General features: G+C 36.3%; 1 protein-coding gene across 1 annotated transcript in view; it reads left to right on the top strand.

The window, feature by feature from the left end:
• The first annotated feature begins 4357 nt into the window (after positions 1-4357).
• Positions 4358-24194, top strand: part of plcb1 (phospholipase C beta 1) — a 366687-nt gene continuing 346850 nt past the window's right edge. Inside the window, exons 1-2 of the mRNA XM_088933143.1 lie at positions 4358-4715; positions 12200-12277. Coding sequence (XP_088789269.1) covers positions 4617-4715; positions 12200-12277 — 177 coding nt within the window. The 5' untranslated portion in view covers positions 4358-4616. The remainder of the gene's footprint in view (positions 4716-12199; positions 12278-24194) is intronic.

Raw genomic sequence — 24194 nt, 5'->3', positions numbered from 1 at the left:
GGTTATCAATTTGACCTTTGTACCACCACTGGGAGAATGAGAGCAGTGTAGAAAAGTCTCCCAAACATTTCAGCCAAGTTCTTAATCACTGAGACTAATTGATATCTGTAATGAAACTTCTCACTTTAGTAGATATTTTTAACACAGTCTTTGTTTCAAAATTCTGTTTCAAGTTTGCAGATCTGGTGACAAATCATTTTAATTAATAGAGGGCAGTTTTTAACTTTAACTAAGCAACTTAAAAGAGGTGATCAACTAGTGATGTTCTGACATTACTACAGAATGACACTATCAATAAAAACAACTGTTTTCTACAGAAATTAAATTACTTACATTTCAGGTTTGATACTACTTACTAGCTATGTTAAACTTCTTAGGAGCTGGAAAAACATTCTTAAACAGGCAAAGCTCAACTAGCCTAATAGATTAAGACTTTGGTTGTAATTGCAGCCAGAAGACATAGAGTTTCTCCAGGACTATGGATCACAGCCCTAGAGAATAGCTGATGACTGGAGAAGTAAACTGATATTCACTAAAAGTACAGCAAGCCCCCATTAGCATGTTGGAATTTCTGGTTGCACTGCATATGGGATCAACCTTGTTTCCATCAAACATGATGTTCCAAAGCTGAGCCTTTACTGATTGAAATACATTGGAGCAAACCATGGTTCTTAAATCTAAACCATAAACAAGCAGCCAACCATCAGGCCTAGACACTGGAGGTAGTTGCAAGACAACCAAGCAATGAACCAGCCACCAGCTGAGAACTTTACATGTACAGCACATAGCTTTGAGGTTTTCATCAGACTTGGTGTGAAATTTCAGCTGGTCTCCTTGGAAACTTGCCACAAAGTGAGTGACCAACATGCAGGGAAAGCACTCTGGAATTAAATTTAACCATTGCTGAAGTGAAAGTAAAATGCTTGAGATAAGTGCTGTGGCTAGACCCCCAGATTAAGCAATGCAAATGGCACTAAATAAACTATGAAGACCTTTTACAGCTCATCAGAAAGATGAATGTTACTGATCACCATAGATGGGCAATGATAAACGGCCATGTAAGAAGAGCTGAACAGGATCTCAGTTTGAGTGATAATGAAGAAACCACAGCAAGCTCCCATGAGAAAGTGGTTGCATTGAATCAGGAAGCGAACCTGATAGATAATGGAACATTTTGTACAAATCACTAGTTTGAATAAATTCACACACAGTCAAAGGGGGAGTGTCATGACTAGCCACAACAAATGAATGATGATTCTACACTGCAATTCCATGCATTGATCTCCAACACATTTATAGACTACATGCCTCAGTGATAGAAAGTTAGTGCTCCAGACTTGGGCAAAGCAGCGAAATTCAAGCTAAAATTCAAGATCCACTCCAGGGGGATAGTAATGCCTGAGGCTAAAATAAACTGTGGCAAAAGAAATTAAGGGCCCCCACGTGAGACATGTTCTGGTTAGTACCAAACAACAATATTGTCATGAGTTCAGTACATTGCAACAGGTTACATACAGTACCAGCGAGTAATTACTATATGGTACACTTACTTGTTAAGTATACACTTAATATTTTGCACAGAAAATCAAACATATTAAACAATGCAAAATGCAAAAATGCAAGCTGTAATAATATTTCTCATTTCTGGAGGGATTCTTCTTCAAACAATCCACCAGAGGTGCTTGCAAAGATGTGTTTTAGTTGGTTGCAGAGTATCAGAAGTCACAAGTGGGAAATGTGTTGCTGCTAAGTCCTGAGGCAGTGACACTTGATTCAGTGTCTTGGAGGGCTGTAGTTCACCTGTTGTTGTTTTTTTTTAGGTCACTAATAATTGAGTTCAAGAAAACTATTAGCATTCAAAGTGGTATGAAAACTAGAGGACTGAGAAACATGACAGTGCTGCAGGACCAGTAGTGAATACCAGTGTCTTAGGACTTTGTACATAGTGGAGAAGGGATATTACTTAATGTGTTCACCTGGCTGCAATGAGTGTTGCCAGTCAACCATGTTGGGAATGAAAAAGGTGTCTCAGTGAGAATATGGTATACACTATTAATTTTTTAACCTTTAGCTTTATGTATTTGTAGGAAGTATGGTTAGTTTCTGGTTAGGGATTATTTTAAATTGGTATTTTAAATATAATATTATTGCCAAATGTAACAACAGCAATTGTACAATACAATAAACAAAACAAAAATACAAAATTAAAATGCCCTGATTATAGCAATTGATACATTTGCTTGTTTAGTAAACTGCAAAAAACTTGTTTTGATCTCTAGTGTGAAACAAATCCCCATTTTAGCACGGGGATTATATTGCTTGTTGAAAATATGGGGAGATTATTCCGACTCTTTTTATATCAACATTTTTACTGTAAGTCAAGAAAACTAAACACACCTAAAAATAAACGTGCATTTAACTGCATGTTTTTTTTTTTGTTCTATCTACAGTATATTGATTGAATATCAAAAAGTCTGTTGACTGTACAGGGAGGTGACTATTTTTGTGTAAACACAGGTCATTTATGTCTTTGATGTGATGCTCAAAAGAACACACAGGAAGGCTGTTTGAGGATATTTGACAGCTTGTAATAAATGAAACCGTAGAGGTTTATTTCCATTTAGACTTTTCCTTTAATGACTTTCTTCCATTTGAGAACTTGCACTAGAGCCATTTTCCTTTTAAATATGAGGTGGTTTTTCACCATATATTTGAAGTGGTTTGCTCATCTGAGACATCACAAAAGTAGTATTCTATACATTGTATACAGGTGGTAGACGTATACAGTATGTACAGTAACACTGTGCAATTTTTAAGTACAGTAGATTGATATTTTGCACAGAAAATAAAACATACTGTATTAAACAACAAAAATACAAGAGTTACAGTATATGACATGTAAAATGATGGGATGTAGCAGATATTTTTCCCAATTGGTACACAGGTTGTCTTGACTAAAATCTTGTTCTGTATCTGATCACATATTACCAAGATATTGTTGGAATCATATTTTTGTTCCAAGCTTTACGTAAGACAAACTTCAGCATTCTTTAAGCACGATTCAGGACTCTTCTGTGCAAGCAAATGCATCTATGTAACTATGTAATCAGTGCTACTCTTTCAGTAAACAGTGGTACAGGCAGCAATTGTACACATGACAAAACTAAATATGACCACCTGATTGCAACTGATTCCTTGCTAGTTTCACTGTCCCCACCAGACCTCACCAACTAATTGGACAGGTGAGGGAAAAACGTGATTTTCCAAAACAACCTACTTAAGCCAATGACGCTGTCTTGCATCACTTACAGGTAAAAAAGATGCTGAGCCGCGCAGCATGTTGATGCCATTTTTTAGCTCTGTTTGCGCTTTAAATTTAAAATGACGGAACGAGTCATGTAAAACTTTTAAATCCTCTCAGCATAGAAAGTAACTGAATATAAGGCAAATTTTCTAATAGTACAGGGAGGTGCAAAAATATACTCGTTATTATAGTGCACAGAACTGCTTCTTTTTCTACTATTGCAATAAGTTCCTGGCCACCACTGTTCAATGTAGATCCCATGACTGTAAACAGTTAATTTTACCATTTAAAAACCCAACAACTGTGCTACACGTAAGCAAAGCACAATAAGATTATCTTCTCAAAACGAATTGAATAGTTTTCTTACTACAGCCTGCACTGCCTTTCAGTTTGGGAACTCGGTAAATCCACAATCAGAAGAGACTCTTTAGATCATTGTGCATGAACAAAAATGCTCTTGGGAAAAGCTGGCAATATTTCCCTTCACACACAAAAAAAGAGTGATATTTACACCATGAATCAACAATGGGCTGATTGTATTAATGCCAGCAGTGCAAAAAATGGGAGTAAATGCGCTGCCATTCTTTAAGATGTCCATCTTCAGTGTCATACTGTATCACAGCCGTCACATTAACTAAGACAAGAACATTATTAATGATATTCACTAAAGTATCAGTCGGTATAGCATCGCACTGGTAAATGTGAGTCTAAGAATTTTAGTGCAAAGTTAAATATTACTTAACGATTATACTGTAAGTTAATGATATTAACGTTTAAACGTTTTAAGAGAAGAAATCATTACATTTCGTGTTCAATGGTCCTCATGTCCGGATAGAAGAAAATGGGGAGCAAATGATTCGGCTACCGTTAATCAGTATGTTTATATATTTTTAGCACGTGGAGGTCTACAGCACATAACTCTTATGAATTCTTGACAATATACGCCGCTATTATTGATATGCACTAGGAGGCGCTGGATTCCAGTGACCAAACCGCAGGATGCATGAAGTGCCCTGAATGAGTCAGTGCAGAGACTTTGTACTGCGTTTGCTTGCTTTCCAGTCAATAGTGAACCGCAGAGCTGCTCCTCGCTTATCTCCTATTCTGCTTTTCAGTCTCCGCGTCTCTCCAGGTTCAGAATCTTCAGAGCAGTATCGGCGACTATAAAAAAATGAAACGTTAGCGAAATAAAGAGGCTTCTATATTCAATCGCCGCTGCTTTCTCCCTAAGCCTGCTTTCGGCTTACTGAAAAACAAATAAATTAATTGAAATTCTCGATTTTCATTTCGGTTGGGAAGTGTAAATGTGTAAATGGCTGGGGCACAGCCTGGAGTTCATGCTCTGCAGCTCAAACCCGTCACCGTCCCCGAAATCCTGAAGAAAGGCAACAAATTTATGAAATGGGATGATGTAAGTATGCATGTATTCAGGTTATTTGTCTTTATTTGTTGTATTGTTCGCTATGTTCTTGGTAGATAAAGGGAAATCACTTTACCTTTATGGACACAAGTGTTAATTTACTAGCATTGTAATGTACTATTGCCAGACAACTTTTATATGATTTAATGAATATATACATACTAAACATTCAGAGCTATTGGGTTATACCATTAAAACCACGTTGTGGACTAACGAAGCTACATGTTAACAGTCGTAATGGCATTAAATGTTTGGTGAAGATCATGAGAAGATTACAAAAAGAATTAAAACAATAATATGAATAAACGTTCCTGTATTTCAAGCAGCAAATTTACTGATCTGTAGCCTTAGTACCGTAGAAGTGTTGCTAGTGTAAAATATACCTGGACACAATGTGATATTCAAACGCTTGTCTTAAAGTAGACAGAACGCAGCTGACACTTGCTTGTTTACAAATACAGCATACCCCAAAACGCAGTTTTGTGTTGTTAAATAGACACCACCTCCTTTAGTAACAAATTGCGTTACATTAAACTTAGTCTTAGCATTTTTCCATGTTAAATTTGTTCTTCATGCTGCTGTTTGTGATTTTATGCGCAGGAACACAATTCTGTAATATGTTGGACACGTTAAAGTGCTAAACGTTTGAAAGTATTTCTTATATCTTTAGTAAACTATACAATGGCAGAAACTTTAATTAAAAAGGTCAGTAATAGAACCTCTTAACTTTTCACACTTTTAATTTATACCGTTTGGAGAACATAGCACGACGAGGAATGACTGCAGTCTCTTTATTAGTCTCGTTGCTTTTCATGTAATTTTTAATTTTCGATACGAAAACGGCGCTTCTCGCGATTTTCTAAATATATTGTATTTAGACAACCTAATGTCCGCCTCTGAAGTGGAAGAGATTGACAAGTCTCGCTAAACCGTGTAAACTTGACGTGCAAACAGCCTCTGCGTACTATCCATTCCACCCCACATTGATTTCTGAATAACGCTTTGCACGATCAAACCAGCAGTGTTAAATTTTAACTTCATTGTGCTTTGCTGGGAGAACTAATTTCGATCAGTCCTTTCTTGTTCTGGAACTATATGGCAAAACCTGTTTTCTTTTAGTATTTGCATTTTCACTTCATCAAACAATGAATACATGTTATTTATTATTTAATTTGCAAAATTTTACGCAGGAGTGTAACCGATGACAGTTTAGATACTGTACAGTATCATAACCTGTTCATTGTTCCACTTTGTATGGAAGACTAAAATCAGTGGATTGCTGGGAAATTATAGAAAAACTGAGAAATGTGCTTGAATATTAAAAGTCAGAACACAGGTGTCAGTAATGAGAAATTTCATTAGTTCTTGGACACGAGAGCAGCGGTCAGAGCTGGCATCAATCTAAACGTCGTCTGTTATTCTGTACGTGAAGCGTATCTAATCAAGCAAACTGCTGGAATACGATGAGGGCTTCATTTTTATCATTAGCGCAGAACAGAGCTCCTTTTGTCACCCGAAGAATTTAGAGTCAATGTGTCTCGCGTAGCCGCAGTGGCTGGGGATTATTTGTAGCACTCAATAGTCTGCAGTTTCTGAATCCTTTTAAAATGAGGATGGTGTTTAGTCGTAAGCAACAAGCCTTCGGCTTTTAACTGCTCCGAGAACCGCGAGGATTTCAGAAATTATAATTTGCATCCTAAGGCATCAGCTACAGGTTGATTTAGCAATTACTAGAAAGACATACCTGTAGACTGAAGAGATGTTTACTGTTAAAAGAGTGCTCATATACAGTAGATAGTAAACAAAGTTCATTGTATTTGTCTTATTTGTGAAAAACATTCTTAATGTGTTTATTTTTCATCCATCATTAGAAAGTGCATATCCTTGGTAAGGATTAAGACAGCCCAGAGTCTGTCTTGGAAGCATAGGGCACAAGGAAGGACTACACCCAGACTCCAGTACATCTCAGGTCACATACACTGTACAGTTAATAGATGCTAAATAACCTGGCTAGAATATTTTTGAAAGCTGGGGTGAAACATGGAGAGAAAACATCCACACAGTAGGCACCCTAGTTCAGAATCAAACACATGGCCTATGAGCCGTGAGGTAGCAGTGGTAATCACCATGCCATGCATGTGCAGTATATTTAATTATAGCCATAACACATTAAATGCTTAACTGTCTTATGATGATGTAGTAATGATGTATTTTTTAGTGATGATTATGATTATATAAGAAAATAATATTGGTAGTGCTAATTCAGACTGTAAGCAGAAAAGGGCACGCATTTTCAGATTTTTTCGGGCTAACAAAACTGTACTAACATAGATATACCTTTTTCTAATATATTGTGTATTGTGAAAAGAGCTACTGTATGTAGATGAACAGTAAAATTGAACAGTAAAATTGTAAGCTTGTTTCTTTCCTTTTCAGTTCATATCTGTTTAATGTTCAATTAAAGTTTCCTTTGACTGGTTCCAAAGTCAGAACCTTCATCAAAAGAAGAGGAGTAAGAAATCCCTTCTGAACTGATCACGAAATCAAAATCAAGGGTTGTTTCCTAATTATAAATTATATCAATAAGGGAGTTGTTCAAGTTGGGAGCTGTGTCATTGTAAAGGAATACTGAAGAGCAGAAAGAAATAAAACACCATTTTAGCTTTGAAGCTTTATTCATGCATGTGGGAGAATGAAGAAAAAAGCAAGAGAGCAGGAATGTGGGGGAGAATGAGAAAAATAGAAATATGATTCTTCATTTTCCTACACTTTCCCTCATTCTTCTCACACATCAGAAGAAGGCTCCAAAGCCCAAATGTTGTTGTTTTTTTTCTTTTTCTGTCTTTTTTTGTGACAGTAATTATCCTCTGTTCCTTTAATACTGTGATCTGTATACTATATTTTGCAGGGGGTGTTAGAAAATTCTGATGACTACATATTTTAGAGTAGATGTATTTGGGAGATTTCACTGCAGTGTGATCAGCTGAGGGTGGCACAGTGGTTAGCATTGCTGCCTTGCAACACTGCGACCCTGGATTCAGTTCTGGACTTGGGTTATTATCTGTGTGGTGTCTGTATGTTCTCTGTGTGTTTGCATGGGTTTGCTCCTGGTGCTTTAGTTTCCTCCCACCATCCAGAAACATACTGGTGGGTTGTTTTGGCTTCTTTGAAATTTGCCCTTGTGTGAGTTTGTGCATGTTCTGTGTGTGCTTTGTCTCATCCAGGGTGTATGCTGCCTACAACCCCGTTGCTTGCCAGGATAGGTTGGTGCTTCCCTGTGACCCTGAATTGGATTAAAGTGGTTAGAAAATGGATGGATGGATGATCAGCTGAATCGTCTGATTCCATCCTTCTGTGATAGTGTACAACAATTTGATTTAAACGTTGTGTGCTTTTGTATGTTCTTTGCCATTTGTTTCATGTTTCCTTCCACAAAGAAATGAAATGTCAACATTTGTAACAAGTATGCAATACACATTTTTCAGGTTATAAACTAATATTCCTCTACATTAGTTTTAAGGTCACATTGTCTATGGGTCTGTAAATATTACGTGTACTGTACATCAAAGTGCTGGAGTTCTGTATCACAGACTGAGATTCCTGGAAACAAATGTAAGTGGTTCCAAATAGCTTCCAGCTCACAACGGGCTGCAGTGAAAACAAGGAAGTCGGATCATATCTAATGTAAATAGAAGTGGCATAGATATGTGCAAAGTGGTTTTGTAGCTGGCTACACTACAATGATTGCCATTCTTGTGTCCAACTTACAACCTGTGAACAAATGTTGTTTGTTAAAATAATCTTGTAAGTATATGTAACTGCTGACAGGTCTTTTGAGCACTCCATGCAGGCAGAGCAGAAAAAGCTGCAGTTGTAAATAAATGATCTTAGTTTAGATACGTTTCATTAAGTGTTTTTATAATTTGGTGTTCCAGACTCCCACAACCCTTTGTGTAAAGTTCCAGCTATAATTCCATGTCGTTTTTCCTTACGTTCTCCAGTATGTGTTTCACTGTTGATTCTGACAACGTCCACTGTGTGGGTTTGCCTTTTGACTTAAGACTTTTGAGTACTTAAAACAGTTCCCCTTATAATCTTCTCTGTAAAAGACTAAAAGAGTTCAATTTGTTAAGCCCAGGGGTATCAAACTCCAACCTCATAAAATAACCTCCAGTTATTTTATTAAAGTATTTTACAGTTGGGTACCATCTGTATTAGTGCAGCAGTCTTTCACAGAATGAAAATTTGTTTTCATTGGTATTGAATTGCTGAGATATTTTAACAGATTCCTTCATATACGTGTGGTGATAACATGTAGTTCCAAAAGACCGATTGGTCACTCTTATCTGATTTATATTATATTCATATAATCATATAATCTTATAATCCCATAATGTTTTAATTTCTGGCCTTTGTGCAATCTTCCGTACTTCCCTCAAATGTAAGAGATGGCATGTTGTTCCAGTTTTCCAATAAAATTGACATCCAGCATCATTACTCCTTGTTTGTACAGTGATACCTATTTATTTCTTTATAACCAAAGTGTATTTATAGCAGAATTGAGATGTTTATCATTCCTGACTATGGGCTGATGTTGGGTTAAAGGTCTTTCTTAAGTTTTCTCTAAATCTATTTATGACCTTCAAATGATATTGACCCATTGACAAAGAACACTTGCCAGACTTGACCGCTGACCAGACATTTTAAAATCCTGGCATTCTTATTTTAGAGAAAATGTTTCATATACACGTGTGTTGCACACTGTCTGTAGCCATGCTAATGGAGATTATCCGTGTCGCATCTCAGACTTGATCTTTTGCATGAGTGATATACAGCAGATTCTGTCTTTTCTTATTTGTGTAGTCAGTAATTATTCCAGATAACACTGCTCAGATAACACCATTGAGAGGGGTGGCCAAATGAGTATAACAGTGAGCAATATTCCTTTTCAGGAAAAATGATTATTTCTGATCTTAGCTTTGGCGCTCCAAAAAATCTCTGCTTTGCATGTAAAAAAATAAAACATATCCTTCAGACTTAATAATTATTTCTGCTTATAATGATCGAAGTCTGAAGCTTTACCATGAATTTTTAGTAAGACTGAAGTTTAGGAGTTGCAAATTACATTTGCAGGTTATTAATAAATTATAACCTCTAATATCTATACACAGCAATAAATGAGTGTCAGTAACCTAGCAAGAACCTATCTCTTGAATGATTGTTTTTAAGTGTATTAAGGAGTAATATTATCAGTTATAGATACTTTATCATGCATATTTGAGTGTTAATTATTTATTTGCTGAGCATTTATAAAGAGGAATTTACAACCCCTAAATTAAAGTGTTACAGAACGATCATACTTATTGGTTGTTATGGCAACCACAATGCTTTAAATCCTGTTTCATTTCTCTGTATTAGCTAAGATACTTTTTTATACAACAATGTTGTGGTAGGCATATTTCACTCACCCCCTTTCAAAGTTAAAAATAGCAAGCAATCAATACCTGATGCATGTGGAAAAAGTACATGTAGTTCAGACAGTCTAAATATTGCATCTTCACACAGAATTAATTAAAAGCCACCATGAATCACTGAAACACTTATGTAATATTTCATACATCTAACATCTGAAAACATTCCTGCTCATGTCACAAAGATATAGAAGCGGAAAAGGGCCAATAACAAAAAAAAATACTTTTGTAATGGAAACTTAAACTTGTCAATCCCCATCCACATTGTGAAATTGCAAGTTCACTACAGCTTTGGCTCTCACTTGCGCTGGGAAGATGGAGACTATACAAACACCTCCAGCATGTGAACATTTCAGACCATCAGCCTCTTATTCACACTGTGAGCTCACGGCACCAGAGAGAAGGCTGGAGCACTGGAGGCAGGGTAGCCGGCCGCTCTCGTCAATAACACTGCAACTCAAGGGTGTGTGCAAGCCACATGTTTTGCCATTGCAGGACTAACTAACCCAACCGCCGCTGAGTCAAGATCACCACATCCTGGTGCTGCTTGTCCAACCCTATCACTGCTTGATGATGATGATGTTATCCGGTCAGTCGGATCCGACTCTCGGCGATTCTATAGGCCATCTCTCACCACGCTTTCCGGTCTTGGACTTTCCCTTTCAGATGTTCTATACCTAAGCCAGTGTCCGTTTTGATGGCGTCGAGCCACCGCGTTCTTTGGCTGCCTTGTCTTCTTGTTCCACTGACCATTCCAAGCATCATTGCTTTCTCCAATGAATCTGATCGCATCACGTGACCAAAATAAGTGAGCCGGAGTCTGGTGATCTTTCCCTCAAGCGAAATTTCTGGCTTGATGCGCTCCAGAACCTCTTTATTGGTGACCCTTGCTGTCCATGGTATCCGTAACAGTCTTCTCCAGCACCATAAGCATCACTGCTTAGGGAATCTCAATTCCAGTGAAATGAAGCCACATTTGAATCAACCACTTCTGAATTGTAAAGCTCACCCCGTGGAACCCACAGAATACACTCCTAATAGTCTCTAATTTTTATATATTTGTGAGTTACATCTTGGATTTACCTTTCAAAAAGTTGGTATCATCTGAAGAACTGACCTTGGGTGACTTACAGTATAGTATAATTACATAACTTCCTGTAGTATTTAAAATTTGTCATCACTGAACACTGTGTTTTGGGGCAATTTATTTTTCTTATTTATTCTCAAAAAGACAACATGATAAGCCAAGATATGCAATTTTAAGGGCTGTCTAGTTTAATGCACCGGAACAAGATAAACAATTACTGTTGGAATAGTTAAATTACTAGAAGGCTGCTGTATAAAGTAAAATTGATCTGCATTTTCCTGAACCAGAGATCTTTTTCTTAATGGATAGTCCCCCTTTTTTGGTCATTTCCATTCCAAAATATTTTTTTTTTACCTATAATATAGTTCACAAATTTAAATAGAATTTAAGTATAAAATACATATTGAAAACTATCAACAGTTTTTTAAACCACAGTAAGGATTTCCCTAGGCTTGCTTTTCAAGATGAGGATATTCAATGATGAATAGTTTCTTTATTAAGTTTACAATGCCATTTCCTGTTCTTAAGCATATACAGTACTGTAAAACACAGGATGATGACAATTATTTTCAACAGTATTTGGCAAGTTAAAAAATTATCCGTTTGACCCTACAGACATTAAGGAAAGTTCATGTTCTCTTTGTACAGTTTAATAATGGTCTCTTGCTCAAAACCTAGGAAGAGAATAATTTCATAAATGATTCTACATTGAACTGAGAGTGATTGAAGCCTTCCACTGAGAAGCCTTCCTTAGTTAAAAAGTAATATTTTAGGGGGATTGTAAGTTTTTGTTTATCTTTCTGTAGTTTTCACGTATGGTTTTGCTGCCCCTTTGCTGCTCAAATATGTTAATGGACTTTCAGGGCCAGAACAAGTTTGGCATGAATTTCATACGAATTTTCCATTTATGTTGGCAGGACTCAACAGCTGTGACTCCTGTGACTTTAAGAGTGGATCCACAGGGATACTTCCTGTACTGGACGGATCAGAACAAGGTAAGGCTGTCACACAAACTGTAGTACCCTCTGGGGGGTAAATTTCCACCTATAATCTGACATACTCAAAGATGGCATCATGGTTATAGTTGCAAGTGGTTTCTTGCAGTATGATCATTGTTTAATGTTTCAGGCTGTAGATAATTCCTGCAGAGGTTGCTTTTCATGGTTTGTATGTACAGTAAGTAAGGCTTGGATGTATTGCTGATACACACTTTCTGTTAAAGGTCATGACAAAAAAATTCAGGGTGCATATACAGTATGGTGAAAATGATTTTTAGCACAATAGGATTTATAGATTTATAGGTATTACTAAATTAATACTACTTAATAAGATTACTGATTGCTGCTTAATTACCATCAATTCTATAATGGTGGTAAGAACAAAAAAAACTACATTTTATTGACCACTGTAATCTGCCTTCTACCACAATGAAAATTAAATCATGGTGAGATATTAGTTCTTTGAAATCAATTAGTTTTCCTAATTCCTAATGTTCCTAATGTTAATATACAATAAAAAAGCCTAGAGAGAGTAGAAACTTCATGGGCCATCAGTGCTTAATTGAGACAGGTGCGTCATTTTATTTTTGTTAGGTTTAGTCCAGGCCTACTTTGAATGCAATAAAACCAATTTATTAGCAATGTAATTAAATATATTTTTCGAGTGTTGCTTCCAAGGCTTACTATTTGAGGCCTGTGATTGAATAATAAAACAATATCTCATTTAGAACAATAAAGCTAGTAAATGGCCTTTGTCTGTTTTCACAGGATATAGTTTTTAATAAATGATTCCGTACAAAACTGCCAACTTAATCCTTAATCCTTAATCCAATATATATTCTGTGACAGAAACAACTACAGTACATATTCTATTAGCCTTAAGTAAAGTTTCTGAAGATTCTGATTTTTGTAATATTGTCTTTTTGTTAAGCAGATATTAATCAGATAGCAAAATTTACTTCCTCTTGTTATTTTCTACACAGTATTCCTCATAAATTTGAGCTACCCATGATTCAATATGAATCATAACACACATTGTTGGAGAATGTGCAGTGAGGTTATAGAAGAGGTATGTACTGAGGCAAGAGACACTTCCACTTATTGTACTGTAATATTGTCGGCTGTACTGTATATTATACTTTCCTTTGCCTTGTTACCATTAGGACTCTACCTTTCCCATCAGGCAAGGGGAAACATGATGAGCATATTTCCTGTGTGATGATCTGTGGTCAAGTGTGATGATCTATCTGTTGGTAGACTGCCTTTCAGAGTATGAAAGGGTGTGGCAAGCAGAGTTCTAGATGTTTTTGCTTGTAGGCATTGGATTTTTGCCTTAGTTAAAGACACTAAGAAAAGGAGACTTGAGAGATAATAGATCTGGGGGATGCCATAGTGATCTTTGGAGGAAAACAAAATCTTAGTCAGGTAACCTATTAGGTAGTGGGCATGTGTAGCTAGAGTTTATTTCTGGGGGTTTTGGTAATATCCTAAACCTCGGCATACAGACAGTGCTTATAGAAAGACAAGTTCATAGAGAAAGACTTTCCTGAAACTGTTTCCACTTCTTACTCTAGTTAAAGAGCCTGGTTCACGGTGACATGCCATGCCAAGTTATCACAAGTTATCACAATGTTAATGTATGTCTAGATATGACCATGAGAAATTAAAACCATGCTAATTGGTGAAAGGTTGTACACTACTTTTTAGTGTACTTTTTTGTGCTTCCATGAAATTTAATTTCAGGAAAGGGTCCAAAATCTACAGTATGTTGTATTTACTAATTCTTATTTTTACTAGAATTTGTACAACATCTAGTATTATTATTTTTTTACTTGGTTACATCCTTAAATTTCTGTGACAATGTTTTTCTGTATTGAACTAAACACTATTATATTTTAATAATCATCTATCTTTTCATTAAAGTTTAGGGTGAATATTAAAGGTTTAACAAACTAGGGCTTTTCTTTGTTTACTGTCAAAAGCTTTAATTTTGCAATAACAGAGCAAAATAAAATATGTACTGTTTTTTTTTTCCTTTCTGGCTTGCTGGAGAGCCTTTAAATGAGATTACAGCATTAACCTCCTACTCTTGTTCCAAGCTGTTCGTGGGGGATGCTTGCTTGATGGATACTGGCAAAGTGAGATTAAAAAGGAGCAGGAAAACGTATGTCTGAATAGCCAGATTTACTCGGCCTGTTTGTTGAAAAGAGTCTGTCAGCAGTGAAAACACTTGAAACAATTTTAGCTGAAATATGAATATAATTTATTTAGGTCATTCTTGGATTAGGTTAAATGTACCATATTAAAACTACACCATACTATATACAATAGTGCAACGAACAGAACAAGGGGTCAGTACTGAAACGGGATGAAAACTGGTTTGTTTTTCCTTGGAAGGTGACCCCAAGGCACTAGTGTGTTGTTGTCAATGTCATATTTGGTACAAGTCCAGTGAAATTTAATTTAATGTAATGAGGATAAAAAAAACTTTCAATCAATTTTTTAAAGTAATGTTTACAAGGATATTGCTTAAATAATTTTGGTGACATTTTGATTAATTGATCATTCAGTGATGCATGAGAGTGACATAGCTGCGCAAATACCAAATGTTCTCATTAGCAAGAGAGACACAGATGAGATTTAACCTGTTGAATGTCACCTGTTGTGCAAATCAAGAAAGGAAAACACAGAATGGGAACCAATAAGCTCTGTTTAGTAAAAGCACACTTCCTCTGTGCCATAGGTATGTTGGAGACTGGATTAATTGTGTACACTGTCGCCTATTGTCAGCTTTTTCTCAGGTGGCAAGATGTAAAAGAAAAAAAACAGTATAATAATACATCAGTTATCAGTGGGGAGGAGAAACAGAGTGAGGAAGCCCATGCATAGCTGGTGATTATCAGGAGACCATGAATGGTAAAGGCCAATGGGAACATCCCTACTCTTCTTGAGAAATGCCCTGGGATTTTTAATGACCACAGAGAGTAAGGACCTCGGTTTTATGTCTCATCCGAAGGACAGTGACTTTTTACACTATAGTGTCCCCATCACCATAGTGGGACATTAGGACCCACAGATACCACAGGGTGAGCGCCCCCTACTGGCCCCACTAACACATCTTCCAGTAGCAATTTTAGGTCTCCCATCCAGGTACTGACCAGGCTTACACCTGCTGAGCTTCAGTGAATTGCCAGTTGTGAATTGCAGGATGGCTGTTGGCAGTATGTATGTCAATAATAGGCCATGATCTGGGGGACCACAAATCACAACACCTGGCCAAGATTAATAGGGAGGTCCATTTGTGATGGTCTCTGCAGGAATTTCCAGTTGCTGAAAGGCTCCGATTGTCATGACTGATGACAGCCTGATTCCACAGCACAGAATTGATCAAATTCTCGGAGCTTTCTTGCTTCACTTCCCGCTGGCTCATTCTGACGTGCCAGCATTCCAGCAGGAAAATACGTGTCCGCATTCAGTTTGAGAAGCAACATTTTTTTTTCCTGTAAAATGAGAATGTGACAGATATGCAATGGATGCTCACCACACTTGAATTTAGTGAGACATGTGACATTTCTTTGGCATCTCAAAGGCCAGTTAAAAGACACATGGCCTGAAAAGGTACATGCATGACTAGGCTGTATGAGGAGAATAGGAAAGAATTCTGTAAGACAGCATCTGTGACCTGGTGAAGCATGATTTACAGATGTACATTTTGTATTGCTTCCTGCAGTGGTCATACATGCTAATAGCCTACAACTTTAACAGTAGATCCTCTGGTGATTGCAGTTGTTAATCAGTGTAATGATGCTTTACCACTGTAATGTTTAATAAAATGTCATTGTATGTGGTAAAAAAATGATATAAAAAGATACTTATGATATTCAATGTAAATATTTTGAAGTTTCAGTGAGATCAATTTAAGGTCTTGCTATAGAAATAACACTGAAAATGAAATATCAAGTTAAAGGTTTCTAAATTATTCCATTATTAAATTATTAAATGTTTCACCTTGATTTATAATGTACCTGAAATGAAAAAGGTGTTAAGTGCTTATGGGAAATGAATCTAGTGATTTTGTGTCATTATACAAAGAGACAATGTCAGTTTGTAAAATCTAGAATTCATGTGAAATAAATGATTAGTTTAGTTTCCTGTCTAGGGTTCTGCCAGTGAGTTTTCTACATAAGCAGCATGTTAATGGCAGTATAACTTGAGCTGTAAAATTGCTTTACTAATTTTGTGATATTTAGTCTGTCACATAAGTGATATTTCACAGAAATGACCAGGAAAATCATCTTGAACAGACTTTGCAGACTTTTTTAAAGTTAGCTTACATTTCTGAACTGACTTATAGTAGTTATATGCTGTAATTTAAAATTGTTGTTTTTGAAAATGTGTTAAATTAATTGCACTTCTTATGTATTTTAATATACAATATTAGGAATGTAAGAATAAACACAAACAGAAGTCTTACGGGACACAAACAAGCTGTTCTCTTTGTGAACATCAGTAGTAAGAGAGTAAATAAAATGTATCCATTGTATATTTCAAGTGTAGGGAGTTTTATGAGGAAAACTACTTACTGTACTTGTTAATGGAAGGTCATATTCCCTTTAGTCTTAAATATAGTGAGCGGACTTGATGCAGGTATTAAAAATCCCAAAAAATACAGTATTAGCAGTCTATCCACTGGACTGCTTCATACTTAACAATGAGAGTGGGATGCCTTTCAGATTGAGAATAGGTCTAAATTGTTGTGACTTTAATCTAATTAAAATGTAAATTCTTTATTTAATCTAAATATCAGATGAGTTGATAATTGTTAAAAAAGGGGTCATTTACTGTACTGTATACAGTAATATTAAATAAAATATCCAGACTTACAAAATCTTTTTTAACCAAACAAGATAACAGCTTTTTTGCCAAAAATAGCTTAAAAATACACAACTTATGTCTCTATTCGGTCAAAAAGAGATATTTGTTTTACATAAATGTCGGCAGTGTTTTTTTCTCTCATCTAGCTTTTTCAAACAACTGGGTTTCTAGGCTGTACATTCTAAACAAGCCCAGCTGTAGAATATAACTTAGTCTTGACTGTTTCTTTTCCAATTGCACAGTACATGCAGGTCATTAGTTCACCAGGTACAGACCTTATTATAAGATTGTATTGGATCCAGGCTGTGTAACCTTAGCCTAATAAATTACCTGGTTCAGTTTTTGCATCTTCCACACAAGACTATTGGTAGCATTAGAAAAATTTCATTGTAAAAATGAAAAATTAATTATAATATGTCAGCATTCCAGGATTTATAGGAGAGCTTGCACTGTTACAGTGTTATTATTATTTATGTTTACCTTTAAATTTTAGTTGATTATGAAAAGCTGTTGCTCATATTGCAGAAAATGATGTTCGGGAAACAAAATTAATGGAAAGGAAGGGAGTGTATACTTCAGTCTTGTTTATATTGCAGATATTTCTGCAGTTATTCATTGTTTCCTTCCTGTTTCCTGTTACTTTACACAATTTGAAAATATTTCATGCTAGGAAATAGGTAGGCAACAAGTTGTGGCATAGGTATTTAAACATTAGTTAATATACAATAGGTGAGGAATAATTTCCATTAAATGTTTTATGATTTTTACTTTTAAAAATGCCAATACAAGGTTGTAAAACATTTTCAATGTTAATTTTCTAAAATAGAGGCTGTGTTCTGTTCTTCTAAATTCCAATGCGTTTCAATGAATGTACTATGAAGCAGCATTGCATTTTAGAAACAATGAATGTAAACTGCTATAAAGCTACATGACCACAACAAAAGAAGTGGACCAGTGGAATACATTACTGTATATGCATTGCAGCGCTACAGTATGATTGATTGTGTAAAAGGTGATGCACAGGACTTTAGCTTTCTTTTAGTATTGTGGAAAACAGGTAATGTCAGTGTCCTTAAATAGCCCATCTCAACTCTATTACTGCCGGTTTTGCAAAGAGGAAGGATCTGAATGAGTTAATGTAAGAACACCAACAGAAAAATAACTGTTGTTTTTGTGTTGCCTTTCTGTTCAAAGCCTATGCCTGAATTTAAAGTTGAGTCCTCTTGCATATGCTGGGAGATATCAAGTTTCTAGCTAGGCCACAGAGTGACATTGCAGCTTCTGTTTAGTGCTGTCTAGTACTGAGTGGTTGTACAGTCGACATATAGATCATATGTGTTGCAAACTCCTGCCCTCTTGCCATCATTTAAATTCTTCTCTTTCTGTTCTGAGTTGACAGTGAAATACTAAACAATCCTGACATTACATTGCTTGATACCTGCTTGTAGGTGGCATGGTGGCACAGTGGTTAGATTTGCTGCCTCAAAGCACCAGGGCCCTGTGTTCAATTCTGGACCTGGATGCTGTGTGGAGTTTGTACTACTTGTCTTTTTTTGTTGGTGGGTTTTCTCCCAAAGTCCAAAAACGTACCGGTATGTGATCATTTACAAAAAACAATACTGAAATATTCCTGAATGATGTCATAGTTCTTAAACTGCATACTTCCATACTTTTGATATATCATTTAAACAATGAATGTAAAGTTCCAGTTCTCAAGCAATGATGATGCTTTTCACTTTTCAGAAATCAAGACTGGTTATACATATAATATCTAATCAATTCCTTTTACAGTATGATTGTAGATTTTAATAAAGGAAGTTGAACTTTTAGTATTTAGCAATCACATTGATGAATTTCTAGCTGGATTTTAATTAGTCCTTTGGTTAGATTCCTTTGCCAAGATTTTAGAACTTTATGTACTGTAGGTATCATTTGTCTTTCTAGTACATTTCATGTTGACATGTAATTTCTATTTTAGAAATGACAATTATTTTTGTTATACACTCCCAATTTGGAATAGGTAGTTTTGACTCTGACCTACCGACCTTCGAACAGTTTGTTTTCTAACATATCATAGGCAATACAGCCCCATGTTGGAATTTCAGAGCTGAATGGTAGTGAAGTGCATCCATCACTGAAAGCACTGCATGCCTCCAAGGAGTGAGTGCCAAGAGAAGCAAGAGAACCTAGGGTGACAAATCCCACCATGTCTTTGGTGATTTGTGATCTCGGGAAATCCCAGGAATCCCAGTTACAGTCAACTAGTAACATGACCCAGGGATTATGATCATAGAGTCAACCTTTTCTTGGGTAAGTGATGTGACACCCTGGGGGTGGGGTGGGTAAATTTATCTTCTAGCGTGCAAGCAGAGTAACTTTTCTATTCCGAAGTTTATACCGTATACCAGGGGTGCCCAACCAGTCGATCGCGATGGACTGCCAGTCGATCACAAGAATGTTTGGCAAAAAGTAGATGGGCTATTTGACTACGTTTTTTGATAGTCTAAAAATTCATTCAGATCTGTGCATGTAATGTCATACATTTTATTGCCCTTGTGTGTATTTAACCCTTGTCGAATGGGTTGTAAAAGTCTCTTCCCTGAGTGCTGGCTGACACTGAAAAAAAGGCTACAGGAGCTCCGTAAATAGTGTTGTGTGTGCTACCTAAGAACGTTCTCTTGGTTATTGCCGCACAAACCCCACATTCACTACAGTGCATAGTGGAGTGAAACAGACTGAAACAGAATGATTATTTTTTTTGTAATTTCGCATTCAAATCAGCAATGCTAGCTAAGCGTAAAAGGGAAATATAGAACAACATTTCAGAACATAAAACATATGATGTGGACTTTCCCGCTAAAAGTGAGTTACGGAAAAGAAAAGTGGAAAAATTTAAATCTCAACTAGCAGCAGTCAGTTTTCACGAGTTCTAATACAAGAGGGAAAGCGGGAATCATCGCATCATTCGATGTGAGCCATGTCCTGGCTAAACACAAAAAGTAATTCAGGGATCGAGAAGTAATAAAAAAGCATTTGCCGAGACTGCTGACATTATTTGCTGTCATTTTACTGATGGGTATTGTTATTGTACACAGTCTGTTTTTTTCTATATCAGGGCTTCAAATTCACACTGGTAGATCACGCTGGACTGGCAAATGAAAAAGTAGATCTTACATTAAAAAAGGTTGGGCACCCCTGCTGTATACCATTCAGTGGCCTAAAAACCAACACAGTTTTAGCAACAACAGTGCTTCACTCAAGGATTTATTTTCCTCTTTCCCTTTATACTATGAAACTTCACTTTCATAATGCTTTTATCAAATAATCCTTTACATAAACTTTACTGTATATATAACAATAAAGTTTTATACACAAACTCCATGGATAATGGAAAACACTTGTGATCTGTTAACCCAGTGAAACTGTCAGTTGATCCTCAATGGCCTCACAGCTTCATGGTACTTGAAGTGCCAAGTTAGAGGCATTAGCTGAGAACTACAAATATTATCATTACTATGATAGGGCAGAGGTTAGGTATTACAGCATGTGTGCAATTTCGAGTAGCACACAAAAATATTTTGATTGGTATGTGCAATGACAATATAGTACTCAGAACTCAGAGCAAATAAGTTGAAAAGAAAAACAATGCTAAAAATATGCTGAACTGCTTTTGTCAAACTCTAAACTGTTACCCAATGAAAGCTCTTTGACATAAAAAGAAAAATGATTTACATTGGTTTACTATTGCATTACTTTTAGCAGGGGCAACCCATAATTTTCATGGAAAAGCTTGCGATACATACCCCTGATCACAATTTTTAAAAGATTATGTCTTTTTTGTACACACTCTGTGGTCTTGCATTATATGGTGACTCACACAGAATTTAAGAAGAGCTGCCTAAAATCCATGCATAGCACAACAACAGTTGGAGATTTGTTAAAATGTTTGAGGAAATTGACATTGTAAAATATTTTCTGTTATATCTGAGGAATTGAGGAAGGGATATGTAAATATCTTTGCAGATCACATTGGTCACATACAGTAAATTTTGTGAATTGTATAATTCATTTAGAAAATATTTGTGCCAAGATTACCGGTTCTGAGCTTAACAATATGATGACAATAGTGGTGAAGTTTAATGTTGCTCGATCTGCCTTGTTGCACAGGCAGTTTCAAGCCCTGCATGAGGAGATCTACAGTGCATACAAGGACATTCCGTTTTACAGCAAAATTTGTTGGCCAGGCTATGGGAACATTTTGGCATGCTTTGTGGACTGTCTTGATTCAATCAAGATTTTTTTGTCAGAAAAATGTCAAAACTACTGTGACCTGGATAATGATAAATGGGTTGCACAACTAATGTTTATAGATAACATCACCACGCATCTGAATGAATTCAACCTCCGTCTGCAGGGTGCAGACAAAACTGTTATGGGTGATTTTGAAACGGAAGGCATTGCAAGGGAAGCACTAATGCCTTCATTTTATATTATTTCTAACATCTTAAAGAACTACTGCACAGTAATTTACTTGTAGATTTCAGCATTTCCAATAATTTAGCTTAATGTTTTCCTTTCTGAGAACTCTTGATACCAGTGAAATATATTGGACAGTGTTTCAATGGATGGGTGTGAAGGATTTTGAAATGCAGCTTATTGAATGACCTATGAACCTAAAAATTTAGGAATCTAAGACACACACTTGAAGCTACTAAGACAGATCACAGGGCCTCTATCACAGTATTTTGAAAGTCCCTGCCTGTGAAATTTGACTGTTTGAACATGGAGTATTTACCACTCTAAGTATTTGGATCTACATAATTCCTTGACCAGATATTTTCACATTTGAAATCAGGTATTGGTCCCCCTTGAGCCTATAAATTGAAATGTAGCATGGTGTATGCACTGTGTCTATTGCTGTTGTTCCTTGTTTAAAGAATTGTAGTTAAATAAGACCTACCTTTTCAACTCAGACTCTCAAACAAGACCAACTCCCTGACTCAAGCACTGGAGGGATATACAGAAACATTTAGGGCTTCTCAATAAACCATCCAGAACATGAAGACTACTAAGGATGTGGAGGCCTCTTTGTTTATGTTTGAGACAACTATAGAAATGGAAGGCTGGACTCCTGGACAGTAGACTGAACTGCTGGTTACATTCCTAAGCCCAAAATGCACATTATGAAGCAAGACAGTGACTACAAGAAATGACAAAACTATGAGAAAACAGAGATCTTAACCTATCCTGGGGTCACAACTGCAAAGCGCAATGGTTTCATGCCTTGCCTGTCCGACTAAGGGTCGGGGGAATAAAAAAGTGTAACAGGGCCAGGTGCTCCAAGCCCCGGACCCAGATGGTCAGGACGTCGTGATGAAGCCTATGCCGTCGAGCCCCTCCTGGACTCGCTGGTAGGCGGGCTTCCGGGTGTCCATCTTCCAAAGCTGAGCCTGGAATAATGGGAGCGTCTGACTTTTAATGGGGAGACTGGAACAAGAGGCAGGTGCAGGCGATCAGGTAAATGAGGAAGGGCTGGAGTGTCCTTAAGAGGACTTTATCCTGAAGATCGTATAGCTCAGGTAGTGGGAGTAAGCTGATTTGCTTATTAATTTAAAAAGAAAATGCCTGTACATGGTGAGGTTGTTTGAAGTAATGCAGATATTCTTTTCTTTAAGCGTTCTGGTTTGATGTTCTTCAAAAAAAAAATTATCTGATTGCAAGCAGTGTTTTGACTGAGAACTAGTCAATGGGTAGAACAATAGAGAGGACAGATTAAGGGAGAATGCTCCAATTAGGGTGACATGATTAGTGGAGTACCACAGGGCTCTGTATTAAGATAGAATTCAGAACAACGCAAACATATGACAGCTGATGTTTATTGTAGACAGGTGCACAATATTACATTCAGCTAGCAAAAACATAAACCATAGATACACAACAGGAATCTGACCTTGCGGAAGCTACTGTACTCATGTAAAGTGTCAGAGTTTGTGTTATTTATATGTGTTTATGTTAACAAATCATTTTGTAAATTCTAGAAAAGTTGTGAGAAATGAAAGGTAAACGATGTTAGGTTATATAGGTAAATGTACAATTAAAGTCAAATGATGTTATGTCAGAATTTTACAGTGCTCTTGTAAGATATTATTTAGTATACTGTGCACAGTTATGATCATCATGTTACAAAAATATATTGTTGCTCTGGAATCAGTTCAGAGAAGAGCAGATGGTTACATTCTGAAGCTTAAATGAATGTACTACACTGACAGGCTAAAAGAACTGGACCTTTTAGTCTTGAACAGACAAAAAAATGGATACAACCATTCAGAATATTCAAAGCCTTTGACAATGTCATTCCAATGGACCTCTTCAGAATCAACAGTGAAACATAAATCATAGGAGACAAGTAGAAACTACACTGAAATGTAAATTGCATTTAAAACTATGGGCAAGTGACATTTTTTACACAAAAGTGTGTGGGGTTCTTAAACAAGCTACCCATCGACTTTGTTGAATCCGATGCCCAGAGATGAGATTCTGTGATTATGTAGCTACTGGCAATCTAACAAGATAGATTTGATAGAATTGCCTCCTCTCATTTGTAACTCTTCTTATGCATTGAACCACAACACCGTAAGAGGAGAATAACCGCACTATTAACTTGCCATGTCATAAAAGCCTTTTTAGTTAGATTTTGTTTTATGAACAAATTATTCTTACTTTCTGAGATACAGTAAGTCATAGGAAAAACAATTAAAGCTTACTCCGTTGCATTTAGAAAACTACTTCCAAAATTAGACACTTGATTAATTTTGTTCAGTGTAATTATTATAATTTATATTCTAGCTCTGGAATGGTACATAAGGTCATTCTTGTGTCAGTCTAGTAAAAGAACAGCTGACTATACAATATGTAGATTCCACTTAACTCACTACTATTTATTATAATTTTATAATTCTACTTCTGCTTATTGAATGCTTCAAATACTTATTCCATTAACAGGACTGAGTTTATAGGTGTTATTGTAAAAACAAGGCAT

The sequence above is a fragment of the Atractosteus spatula genome, chromosome 2, assembly GCF_055471065.1.
Source record: "Atractosteus spatula isolate fAtrSpa1 chromosome 2, fAtrSpa1.hap1, whole genome shotgun sequence".
Classification (NCBI taxonomy): domain Eukaryota; kingdom Metazoa; phylum Chordata; class Actinopteri; order Semionotiformes; family Lepisosteidae; genus Atractosteus; species Atractosteus spatula.
The sequence above is the reverse complement of the archived record's forward strand: the minus strand, read 5'-3'. Positions and strand labels throughout refer to the sequence as shown.